Source organism: Sparus aurata, chromosome 11 (assembly GCF_900880675.1).
Source record: "Sparus aurata chromosome 11, fSpaAur1.1, whole genome shotgun sequence".
NCBI classification, from domain to species: domain Eukaryota; kingdom Metazoa; phylum Chordata; class Actinopteri; order Spariformes; family Sparidae; genus Sparus; species Sparus aurata.
Window position 1 is genome coordinate 32,476,850 of NC_044197.1, and position 13,105 is coordinate 32,489,954.

Below are 13,105 nucleotides of genomic sequence, written 5' to 3' on the forward strand. Positions count from 1 at the left end.
ACTCCCCAAACACCCCCTTATACACCAGGGCACGACTTCTCTGACCCTGACTCTGATTAATCTCTTTCTCGTAGTTTGGTTGTTGCTAACCCTTCCAGGTTTCGCAAGGGGGGAGGAAGGTAAAGGTAAAGATCACATAGCTGACAACTACACACAAATAGATAGCTCTGAACACATGTTATTCAGACGATCAAAACGCGCCACCCCTGAAAAGCAAATAGTGACACTTAACTTTGTTGAAGGCGTAGACAAAACTGCCAAGTTTAACTTATGTGCCGTAATAACGTGCGTAGGCTGACAGGTGGATTACCAATGGTTAGAAAGATATGTATGCCTTACGGTTAAGAATCCCATAGCAGCATCAGCACATGGCTATACCTACTCAATATATCCGGCAGGAAACAGTCTTGCCTATTCACTCCAAAATGACCAATGGTGTAAAAGTTGGGATAAAGTAATTGCCAACACAGGCTTTCATGATTGGGGATACAACCCAAAACATAGTCTTAAAAGACGACTAAGGATAATAAAAGGCAGTGTTGCAGCAGGGTGTGGAGATAAAGAATGTAACCCATTGTACCTTACATTATCAAATCCGAGTGTAAATGACACGGGTCTGTACGTCCTAGGATCATACCAATCCGGAACAGATCCGCTAGGCCATTTTCAGATAAATGTAACCAAAAACGAGACCACGACCGTGACATCCCCTACCGCCAGCCCTGAGTCAGACATTCAGGTAGGACCCAAGGTCACTTACTTGCACAATATCACTTATGAGAGCAAGTTAGCTCTAGAAACAGGATATGATGACAAAAATCTGTGGCTAGAATGGATGCGTTATACTGCAATACAAACGGATAAGACCGATTGTGTAGCCTGCGCTAAGGCAAGACCTGTTTTAGACACAGCGCCTTTTAGATTAAACAACCAAAATGACCCGGATGGTCTCCGCTGTACTATCCAGTTGTTCGGGACAAACGCTACAGCGGCTGAATGTAAAACTCTGTCCTTATTGTACCCTCCTGTTGTATATCCCAATGCCCCTCCATCAGTTATAGTGTATGCAGGAAATTACACTTGTTTCTCTAAATCAGGACAAGGTATTAGTGTAGGGCCGCTACCCAATGGCTATTGTACAGAAATTATTAACATCACTTCTGACACAGGTAATTACACTGCAGCTGCATTTGAGGATCACAATACCTCTAGAGCTGACCTCTGGTGGCTGTGTGGAGATAAGAAGTTGCGACCCCATCTCCCTTCAAAGTGGGCAGGTGAGTGTGCTTTGGTACAATTATTGATGCCTTTCCACATGATCCCTGTTGGGGCAGCTAGTCTCCAGATGAGACTCCCACATTCCCCTTACCACTGTAGTAAGAGAGATGCCCGCGGGGGGTCCTTTGACCCAAAGGTGTATGTTGACGCCATAGGGGTTCCCAGAGGAGTCCCCAATGAATTCAAGGCCAGGAACCAAATTATAGCTGGGTTCGAATCATTGTTCCATTGGGTGTAAATCAATAAGAATGTAGACTGGATCAATTACATTTATTATAACCAGCAGCGATTCATAAACTATACCCGAAATGCTGTAAAGGGTATTGCCGAACAGCTGGACCAAACCTCACTCATGACCTGGCAAAACAGGATGGCCTTGGATATGTTGTTAGCAGAGAAGGGAGGTGTTTGCAAAATGTTTGGAGAATACTGTTGCACTTATATCCCCAATAATACAGCCCCAGATGGCAGCATCACAATAGCCCTAGCTGGGTTCACCTCTCTATCACAGGAGCTGGCTGAAAACTCAGGAGTGAATGACCCTATCACCAGCTGGCTGGACAATCAATTTGGACGGTACAAGGCACTTATTGCATCTATTCTTATTTCTATTGGCTGTTTTTTGGCTATCATAGTATGCTGTGGCTACTGTTGCATTCCCTGTCTCAGAACTCTGGTTAATCGCTTAATTACCACAGCCCTATCAAGGGAGAAAGAATCTTCCCCATATGCAATGCCTCTAATAGATGACGAAACCGGATCAGAGGACAGAGAGGGCGCAGAGGGGGAGAGCCAGAATGGTGTAACAGCTCCCTGGACTCATGACGAGGTGGTAAACGATCCTTTGGAGTGTGCCATCAAGGTAGATAAGTATGAAATGTGTTAGAAGACCAGACACCTCACTAGTAGTGCAGTGGTACTATCGTTTAAAGTAAGAGGGTTTTAAACTCCAGGTCACAAAGGAGGACCTGCACAAGGAGAAAGGAGGCACACAATAATGTACATAGCTGTAAATATAATAACCATCCTCCCCTTTTGAGGTGAGCGACTTGCTCCCTGAAGGACTATAACAGATCAGTAACTAGGAGAGCGACTTGCTCCCTAAATCATATATGTCTATATTACTAATCAAGAAAATAACAAATTACTGTTAGTATAACTACTGATCAAAAACATACAGCCACCTTGACGTCAACACCTCACCTTGTGTTTGAATAAATGAACTAAATATATTGTCTCCATTATAGACTGGACAACATGGAGGAGACACACACACACAGGCAGACGCCACCATCCACAGAAATACACACAGGGCATGGCAACGAGGGCTATGGTCCACCACACCCGCTTCTAGTCACACCATATCCTGCCATGCAGCTAACAATGGCTCCGCCAGGTCCTTATGCTTTTAGGGACAACACCAGTGGGATGAGGATGGAGCCATTCCCGCCCTACCACTACTAACTTCCGCAGATGGTATCAGAGATACCTCCACGCGTCTTCGCCCAACTATGGAGGGCCACTGCAGAGCCACCGCCGCCCTACTACACCACACTCCACAACATCATCCCGACCGGACCAAGGCCAGCGCCAGCGGACCCGAGCAGGAGTACGGACAACGAGTTGCCTGTTCCCCCACCACCAAAACAGGGGACCAGCGCGACAGGTTCCAGTGACAACGATGGAGAAGGGAGCCACAACACAGTGCCAGATGACATACGGCCACAAGAACCAGTTGACACGCTGGTGGCTAACTTGGGTGCCACCAACGTTGAGGCAGTAAATGCAGTCCTGCCAAAACAACTAAGCGCGTACCCGACCCTGACTAAGGCAGAGGACACCATTGGATCTCTGCCCAAAAGAAGATACAGACTTATGAACAGAAACTTGACACGAGATGCTCAGAGACTGATAACCCATATCAGACGAAAGTCTCTGGCTAGCCAGCGTGCCCATATCTTGAATCGTCTACGCACTGACAACAGGAACCTTGGTGACACAGCGACCCATTTGGAAAGAAAGATCACTGACCTGGAGGAGGAGAAAGCACATCTGCAGGTGATGGTGGAACACTTGCAGCATCAAAAAAGTGGCCTACTACGCCTTTGTGATGAGAAACTATACCAACAAAGAGCTGCCCTGAACATGCTTACCCCTGGAGTGGCCTCAGTGGGAGAGAGTCACTACGACAACCAGAGAAGCACCCGTGGAGGTGCCCAGTAAACATCACCCTCATCGTGGCCCAAGCCCCTGACAACAACATGGAGTATGAGCGGACATGGCAGCAATGGGAGAAGCTGCGTGACCAGCATGTTCTTGCTGGAAAGACTGTAGGAGGATGGTCATATGGTTAATTTTTAGACCCATGTGTTGACATTAGTCAATACAAGCCTGGCCCAAAAATAATAAACACTCTGGTAGGCCTGACATCACCTGAAAGCTACCATAACACATGGTATGACCCCTGGAGGCAAGCCTCAGACCCCATTACCCCCTATATGACATGGGACGATCCCCGGGACATCAAACATAATACAATGACGATCCGTGGGGGCCACCAGGGAACTCTCATCAGGCAGTACTTTGAATCAAGACCTCACCAGTATTGGGATGAAGGTTTTGCTTTGCTCCAAGGCACAGATGTGGATGAGGGCACCACTATGCCTTTAAGTAGAGACTTGTGGGTACACACCCGATCTTATAGACTGACGGCCACCTATGCTCTGTTTCTGTGGCCTTACCCTTACAACAATCAGATTCGGGAAGCTTTCTCCTTGTGCCCAGGTTATCCAGGTGCTTCCTACCTTTTGTTGTTTAATAGTGGCCATGATGTAATTAACATTTGGACAAAGGACATGATGTTATTTGGTCCAACACGCCCCTCAAAGTTCAGGCGTGGCTGAAGTTGTTGTCTGAACTGGCAGAGATACCCATTTGGAAGCATTACACAGGGAAAGGTATTTGGAGGTACCTGGCCCCCTCCGGACGGAGGGCCGACTTGTCACAAGTGCATTACCATGCTCCATGGGAGCCCTTCAAAGAGTTTATGAATGCTGCCCCGGCTGTAGAAAGACGAGCCTCTGGGTTCTCACCAGCCATTTGGCAAACCCTGCTAATAATATAGGATGTTCAAAGAGGTGCTTGGTGAAAGGCAAGCAAGCACCGCTTTCGAAAGCTCGATCAGAAGGTTTGCATGATATCACATGCTTTAGAGCGAGGCTACCATACTTATACATGGCATACGGGATAACAGTAAGCCCATAGGGGCACTGGAGGAACGTTTAGCCTAAGGGGAACACCATACGTCACTATGACTATAAGATTAGCCCAGGTGTCGGGAAGCAGCTGCTAGGGTCTGGTCATTGTTCTTGTCAGCGTCTGTCTTTGTCCATGCTCCCGTCCATGTGCCTGCTCCTGTCTGATCCTTGTTCCCCACGGTATGTGTTTTGGATTTGAGTTTTGCATTTTGCCTTTTGATTTGAACTTTGCTCTTGATTTGAACTTTGTCTTGCTGTTTTTGGTTTCTACTTTGCCCTGCTTTAATTTGCTACTTTGCCTCTCGCCCCCCCGTTTTGCCTGCTTCTGTTCTTGTGTTCAGCTTTTAAATAAAGCTCGCCTTTTGTTTCCCCTAGCCTTGCCTCTTGTGTATAACTGCATTTGGGTCCACCTTCCCCTTTCCTTAGTCTTCCCTAAAACCCCGACCTGACAGGCAGAGAAATCAGTCTCCTGAGTCAGTGTGCTGGGATAATTTTTGAATAACAAGATTTTCGTATTCCTTTTTAATGCCGCTCCCTCTAGTACGCATGACCTGAGTACTCATAAAAGCCTGACTATATAGCACTACATGCAAGGAAAATGCAGTGTATGGCTAGCTAACACTAGCTTTTCACACAGACATACCACATTATCGCCACAACAAAGGATGTCATAATGTGTTCTGAGTGAGATTCTGACCTACCATGCATCATGGAAAATTACAAAGTTATGTTTTCCTCTAAATGACATCGCATAATTGCCATCAGCAAATAGTGGACTGTGTCTGGCCCTCACTTGTGATGAGGGATACTGTTTTTTCTGGGGAGAACATCACCAAAATCTCCATATGGATGTTGCCAGAGCTATGTTGGGTTAAAAGTTTTTTGCTCTAAATCACTGCACATAATCACTGCCATTCAACTTCAAAGCCACTTTTCCACATTGAATGCAGTATTTTCTTTCCACATATAAGTTGCTGAAGACACTATCTGTCACCACATTACTTTTCTTTGGTTTTGTACAGTTGCTTTGTGAGTTTAACTGTGGGACATTTCGCTTTTAATCTATGAGTGAAGGATCTGTTTATTTGCCAGACTGTGAAAACTTCACACTCCTGTACTGGGCTGCTGGCATTTCCATTCACACAGATGCTGTCTTGTCTCTGTTGCGCTCTGTTACTACCTCTGCTGGCAGATCAGAGGCGCGACGACTCTTGTCCCTCTATTCCACATCTGTAATTTTCACAGAAAGCGCAACGGAATATCAGTGCAAGATTACCTCCTTGAAAGGGCATTGTGAATGGGGCTATTAACCAGGATTACAATGATAAAACATCCTTTTATTTTTGGGGAAAAGCATAAAGTTCTTGAAAAGATTTTTTCACCATGAAAACGTGAACTGAGAACCTCTTTGTAAATGGTCCAATCTTTCCAAAACGTAACATGTTTGATCAGAGTCCTGCCCAAAACACCTTTAGATGCCAATAAGGAGATACTGTCATCACACCACCTACTAGCAACAAGAAGTAAGTCTTGTAAGACAATCAGTATTTCATTTACATTCATGCAATTTAACCTTGGGATACTTAAAGCTAACATCTTATTACTCAGTGTTCCCTTGTGCCACATTGTGGACACAGGAAGTTACAGTCATGTGAAAAAATGAGGACATCCTATGAAAGCCTGTGTATTTTGGAACATATCTGGACATATGGATATCTAAATCAATTGTAACAATACTGATAGATTCAAGTTATATAACTAAACAATTAAAATGGAACTTTCTGTAAAATGTAAAATGGCATTTTTAAGGAGGCTTGCCCTATTTAAACCTTAGACATTTAGTTTGGTGTGCTCCTGACTGTTGAAGTGAGAATGGACACCATGGTGAGATCAAAAGAGCTGTCTGAGGCCTTCAGAAAGACAATTGTAGCAGCTCAAGTCTGATAAGGGAATTAAAATGATCTCAAAAGAATTTGAAATCAGCCATTCCACTGTCTGAAAAAAAAGTCTATAAGCTGAGGACCTTCAAAACAACTGCCAACATGCCCAGTCCTGGCCGTCCAAGCAAGTTCGACATGAGAGCAGACCGCAAGTTCATAAAAGAAGTCACTGAAAATCCTAAAATGTCATCACGGGACCTACAGCAGGCTCTTGCTACTGTTGATGTGAAAGTGCATGTCTCTACAATTAGAAAGAGTCTACACAAGTTTAACTTTCATGGAAGGTGTGCAAGGAGGAAACCTTTGCTCTCTAAGAAAAACATGAAGACCAGACTGAAGTGTGCCAGAGAGAACTTAGACAAAGACCAGAAATTCTGGAATAATGTTCTTTGGACAGATGAGTCTAAAATTGAATTATTTGGACACTAGAGAAGAGGACATGTTTGTTGTAAACCAAATACAGCTTTCCAGGAAAAGAACCTCATACCAACTGTGAAGCAATGAGGTGGAAGTGTCATGGTTTGAGGATGCTTTGCTGTAGCAGGACCTGGCCAGCTCACCAGCATAGAATCCAACATGAATTCTACCGTGTATCAGAGAGTGCTTGAGGAACATGTGAGACCATCTGTAAAACAAAATGCAAGTTGAAGTGGAACTGGACCCTGCAACATGTCAATGACCCAAAACATACCAGTAAATCCACCAGGGACTGGCTAAGAAATAAGAAATGGAGAGTGCTGGAATGGCCAAGTCAAAGCCCAGATATATTAATCACATTATACATATGTATACTGTATATACATATACAAGTGATTCCCACTGGTGAAAGATCTATATATTTTGTTCTGATCCAATCTCATCTTATCTCATCTCATCTTATTTTGTGGAATGTGTAAGTTGTTCATAAAGCAACAGTCAACAATATTCTCTTATCAACTTTGGATCAAATGAGTATGTAATGTAAAAGGTTACACTTGTGGTGACAAACACCATATCAATAACTCTGCAGTTGCCCTCAGGTTTACAGAGCTTTTTGCCAGCTTCCAGCCTGTTGTGTACCACCCCCAACTTTATAGTTTTGGTTCGGTCTTACACCTCTCATAACTTGATTTTCAGCACAGCAAACACTAGTTGAGGAACATTTTGGAGCATTTAGCAGCTAAAGAGAAAGATGTTTCTCTGTTGCATAGTATACTGCATAATGTAAGGCCCAATCCAAACACACCCCTTGGCCCTACTACTTCACTTAGAAAAACATAATACACTAAACACACAAAATAAACCAAAACTCAAAATGATGCTGTTGCACCACTTTCAACACAAATTTCAAAGATGAGATATCAAACCACATAAATGCTTATTGAACACCTTTGAAGTTAAATATCTCAATACTTTAAATATAGCAGTACCTAATGCAGTATTGGTTGAATTGCTCACACATGAATTACTATTATTTGCCATTCACGAATCATGAATCCTCCGTATTTTTGGGGTTGTTTTCCCAAACAGCACAGACCTGACAGGGGCTCCAGCAGGGACCTTGGGAAGAATGATGGTCACTCTACCATCCTCCTCCACATCATGTTGGTATCGAGCTGGTTTCATCTTCAGCAGATCTGGAGCTGTTCGGATGGAGACCTGCTGCTGGAGGCCACCAGCACTGTTCCCCCGGCTCATTAGCACAAATGAATAATCAGTATCCGGCTGCAGCTGTGTGATCCACTTCCTCTTTTGGTTGCCTTGAACCTCTATACTCTGCTGGTTATATAGGATCTGAAGGCAAGAGGAAGTTTCTTACTAACACTGATACTGTTAAGATGATTACATAAACTTTTATTACACTGGTTGCCAATGAAAATAAAAACAGATTCCAAATTACTAACTTAAAGGAGAACTTCGGTCGATTTAAACATGCAGCTTCATTGCTCAAGCTACCCTCGACTTGCCAGTACCGAAGATGCGAACACATTTGGTCCAACCATTACAGAGCTCTGTGAACGGAGACTTAGCATTGAACGCTAACAGCATGGGGTCAGAACTTTACACTGGGTTTTAAGCGTCTTAACATGCTCCACATCTCACACCAAAAGTTATGCAACATCAGCAGACACCTTAGCACACAGCACTGTAGCGTGTATGACTCAAACTGAATAAAAAAGTAGTTAAAACAATGTGTTTGTGCAAGGAGCTACTTACCTGTTTGTTGACATCCGTGTCTTCTGGTAGCTAGACCAAACTAGTCAATCCGTCGAGCGTGCACTTAGTCCCTCACTGGCGGAGACGGAAACGTAATCCAGCATTTTCGTGTTTATGTTCATAATGTACATGTCCATGTTATAGCCTGTCATGAGCCATGAGCCTTACAATAGCCTGTTAAGTGCACACTCGATGGATATGCTAGTTTGGTCTAGCTACCGGAACACACTGATGTCAACAAACAGGTAAGTAGCTGCTTGCACAAACACACTGTTTTAACTACTTTTTTATTCATTTTGAGTCATACACGCTACAGTGCTGTGTGCTTAGGTGTCTGCTGTTGTTGCATAACATTCGGTGTGAGATGTGGAGCATGTTAAGACGCTTAAAACACAGTGTAAAGTTCTGACACCATGCTGTTAGCGTTCAATGCTAAGTCTCCTAGGCCATGACAAATACGGGAATGGACGCAGTGGGTGGTAATGAATGTAAAGTATTTATTTAAATAAAGTAAACAACTGATTAAATAACTGCAACTGTGGGGTGTGACAGTCAGTAACATCAGCGGTGTCAATGTGGATGTGTGAACGATAAGGTGTAAGGTGTTGTGATGCAAAACAAAACAGAAATCAAACAAAAGACGAAAGCATACAGGAGCTGGCAGAAGTGAGTCCAGGTGGGAGAGAGAGCGCACGGCGCTGGTAGTTGGCCTTTTATTCTATGGGAGCATTAGGCCCAGGTGCTCTGAATCTGGCTGGCTGCAGCAATCACACTCCTCTGGTTCCCTTGTGGACAAATGGAAAAACACAGTAGTTCATACCTGCACCAGACTGGTTATGTCAGGCAGGGGCCGTCACAAATGGTTGGACCAAATGTGTTCGCGTCTTCGGTACTGGCAAGTCAAGGGTAGCTTGAGCAATGAAGCTGCATGTTTAAATCGACCGAAGTTCTCCTTTAAGTAATACTTTTACATAACATTCGATATTGATTCAATGGTAACATGTATCATACCTCTAATAACTGACACATTAGTGATTTTGAAACTCTCCCTTACACTATTAGGTCCCTTGGACTTATTACCCTCTGATCTTATTGGAGTAGTTCAACACTGTGTAAATATTTGGAGTAAAGTATCATGTCATCTATGAAGAAAGCCATCCCTTCACTCCTGTATGCTGTCAGTGTCACTGACACCAGAAATGATATGCTTCTCTTGTTCAACTTGTGTCACTTTTGTGACTTTGATTATGCTTCCCTTTCATTAAAAACAATGAATAATTGATCACATAAAAACACTGTGTGAGTTAGCAGCCCATTGGCTTAGCTTAGCATGAACACTGCCAGCCTTGTGCAAAGTAAAATCACAAATTGTCATTTTTACATCCCTGAAATAAGGGCACAACTTCTGTCTGGAGGCTGCTCAATATCACTGCCCCTGGAAGTTGGTTGTCAACAACTCTGCCAAAAAAGCCTTACATATTTTGTTGGAGCCAGGCTCAGCGTTTGTGCCTGCTTCCAGTCTTCATGGTTCAGTTAATGAAGACGGTTTACAACAAGTTTGTGCTATAAAGTCAGTTAAATTGAATTACATGGGGCCCATAGGGTTATTCTTCAGGCCTAATAGAAGTGGTGAATGCAAGTCCTCTCCTAAAAGTCATGTGCAATGCACCTATGTTAGATTACTTCCTATGTTGTCTTTCCAGTTCTGTACTTAATGAACATGACAAAAGACTGACTTCGATGTCATCCCTGAAAAGAAAAAACATTGGATGGAGTATTCCTAAAATGTCACATTTTTATATTCATGATAACACTATTATTTACAATGCTCAAATTCACTCAGCTTTATTATTACATATTAAGTTCCTGTTATTTGCTTTTGATTGAGTAACCCATTGTTATTAAAGGTGCTATATAAATAGTATGATTCACTTGCTTACGTTTGCATTTGGTCTGCATAGATATTGATCAGCGTTCCAAGAGGCAGTTTGAGAGAACATCAGGCTCTAGTTTAATTTCATTCTTTGGTCTCTACTGCCTTATTAATTTATATTCAAAAACACCAAACTACTTTGTCAGTAGTAACTGGTCAGATACCTTTTTTAGCTGTTACAGTAAAGTCAGAAGCTGTGTTGTCTGTTTCAGTCCTGCAGCTGCTGTATGGGTGGAAGTGTTGGCTGATCTTACCTTAAGAGGAACCTCAGCATTGTAGGTTTCTGGCATGTCCCAGGTTAGCAGGACAGAAGATTTCATCACAGTCTTCACATCAAAGTTCTTGGTGAAAGCTGGGGGAAGATGACTATAGCTGGTTAATTTAGTTGAACATCTTACTGTGATTTGGTGGTGGCACACAAAAGCAATAACATTAATTTTAATTTAAATGACAACAATTTGTAGCTACACTAAGCACTAATATCATTCAAAATGAAAGCACAGAGTCTGCAGTGTGTTTACTGACCACAGACTTGCAACACTGTTCCTATGAGTTCAGCTCGCTATGTCTGGTTGTGACAGACAGTACACATAGCCAGACATTGGTTCATGAAAATCATGATAATCATTTAGGGACAGTGATGTGGCTGGCTAGCTAGCTAGTCTTGTTCTTAAACATACTGTGAAATGAACCAACTCCCTCCCTAAACATCTAAGGTTCCTGAAGCATCTGAGATGTCTCCACAGTAGTGAATGAGATACAGTCCCAGATGCGGCAGCCAGACAGTTGCATAGCATCGAATCAAGAAAAGACAAGTGACGCCATATCTGTATTGTTATTATAGTGATAATTTTCATGCAGAGGATCACGCATAGACAGGGATATAATGGTGACTGAAAAATCTCCAAATCGTATTTAATTTAAAGATGGACTGGCTATATACCTTATGCTGTGGATATAAGCCTGATACTGGTTGAATATGTCAGGCCACATTCTCCTCCTTTTTCGCTATCTGAATATTACTGTTTTCAAAATCGCTACAAACTCCAAGTGAGCAACCTACACACTAAAAATGGCAAGTTGGCCTGACCCTAATCTGATTGTTAACAGTACAATCCTAAATATGGTGGATAAATAAAGACTAATATTATCCATTAGGTTTATACGGAGCCCCAGACATGACATGGTCAAAAAAATAAATAAATTGTGGCCTCAATATAGCTATAACGTGTGCACGAAATACTAATTCATGGCCACAAAATACTAATTCGTGGCCACAAATTAGGTATAATGTGCGCACGAAATACAAATTAATCACATTATTTGGACGGCTGGGGTAAGCAAATCAAGTTCACCTTCTCTAGAAACCGCACTAGCCTATGTAATGTCCTTAAGGTGAGTGTCTTATCTTATTCTGTTCTTGTCAATATCTTGTTATCCCGCATTTGCCATTTGCCCGCAGTGCCTTTCACTCATCATCTCCTTTGAATCTATCTATCTATCTATCTATCTATCTATCTATCTATCTATCTATCTATCTATCACGTAGGCTATTGCGGGTTCTAAAGAAGGTGCGCTCAATTTGCTTACCCAGTTGTCCAGGAATTATATTAATATCATTCATTAGTATTTCGTGCGCACATTATACCTACTTCGTGGCCACAATTTAGTCTTTCGTGGCCACGAATTAGTATTTTGTGGCCACAATTTAGTATTTTGTGGCCACAAAGTAGTATTTTGTGCGCACGCTATAGCTATATTGTGGCCACAATTAAAAATGTTTTTGACCATGTCATGTCTGGGGCTCCGTAGGCTTATTCATTTTCATTTGACTTTATATGTAGAAGAGGAGCAGTTGAGTATAAATACCCTAATTTGCCTTATTAAGTTCAGTCATTTTATTATCCCAGATGGAAAACTTTATTTGTAGTCAGCGGCACAACAGAAGAAACACACAAATACCAAAAATAAAAGTACAAAAGCAAACTGAACAAAGATGTTTCCTTTACGTTGAATATACACACAATAGGACAACAAAACATTTTTTTGACGTGCCATTAACATAGGCCCTCAGCCCACTCCCTAGTTTAGAAGCTAAATCAGGAAGTGATCAAGCAGTTGCGTTGTGAATGGCAAGGAGAAACAAACCTCCTTAAGCAGAAATAGATATAGAAACGGGTCTTTTGAATGGCAAGTACAGCTTCAAAGCCTTGCCAGTAGGTTCTATCCACAAGAGCAAAGTTTGCAATTTGCATTTACTGTTGATGTGAACCGAGTTACCAACAGAGTATGGCAAGTCTTAACCTTCTGGGGTCCAGGGTATAATTGGCTGTTTTTGACTATTTTTGATTTTGCCATTACATTTCACCTTAAAAACAATTTACCTTGCCTTGTTTGGCATCAATGTATTCAGCTAAACCTCACATGTGACTGTACAGTTATTTTTTCTTTTGTCATACTGTATTAACACAATGGACCTAAAACCAAACTATCAAAAAACT

The 13,105-nt window shown here is 42.4% G+C and overlaps 1 protein-coding gene across 17 annotated transcripts in view; it reads right to left on the reverse strand.

Annotated features, from left to right (window-relative positions):
* Positions 1-13,105, reverse strand: part of LOC115591711 (receptor-type tyrosine-protein phosphatase F-like) — a 309,359-nt gene that overhangs the window by 151,948 nt on the left and 144,306 nt on the right. For all 17 annotated transcript variants that reach the window (XR_003985993.1, XR_003985994.1, XR_003985995.1 and 14 more), the window contains 2 exons: positions 10,859-10,956; positions 7,992-8,248 (listed from right to left, as the gene is read on the reverse strand). Coding sequence is in view for 13 of the 17 variants with exons in the window: in XM_030433937.1 (XP_030289797.1) it covers positions 7,992-8,248; positions 10,859-10,956 (355 nt within the window). In the remaining 4 variants the exon portion in view is untranslated. The remainder of the gene's footprint in view (positions 1-7,991; positions 8,249-10,858; positions 10,957-13,105) is intronic.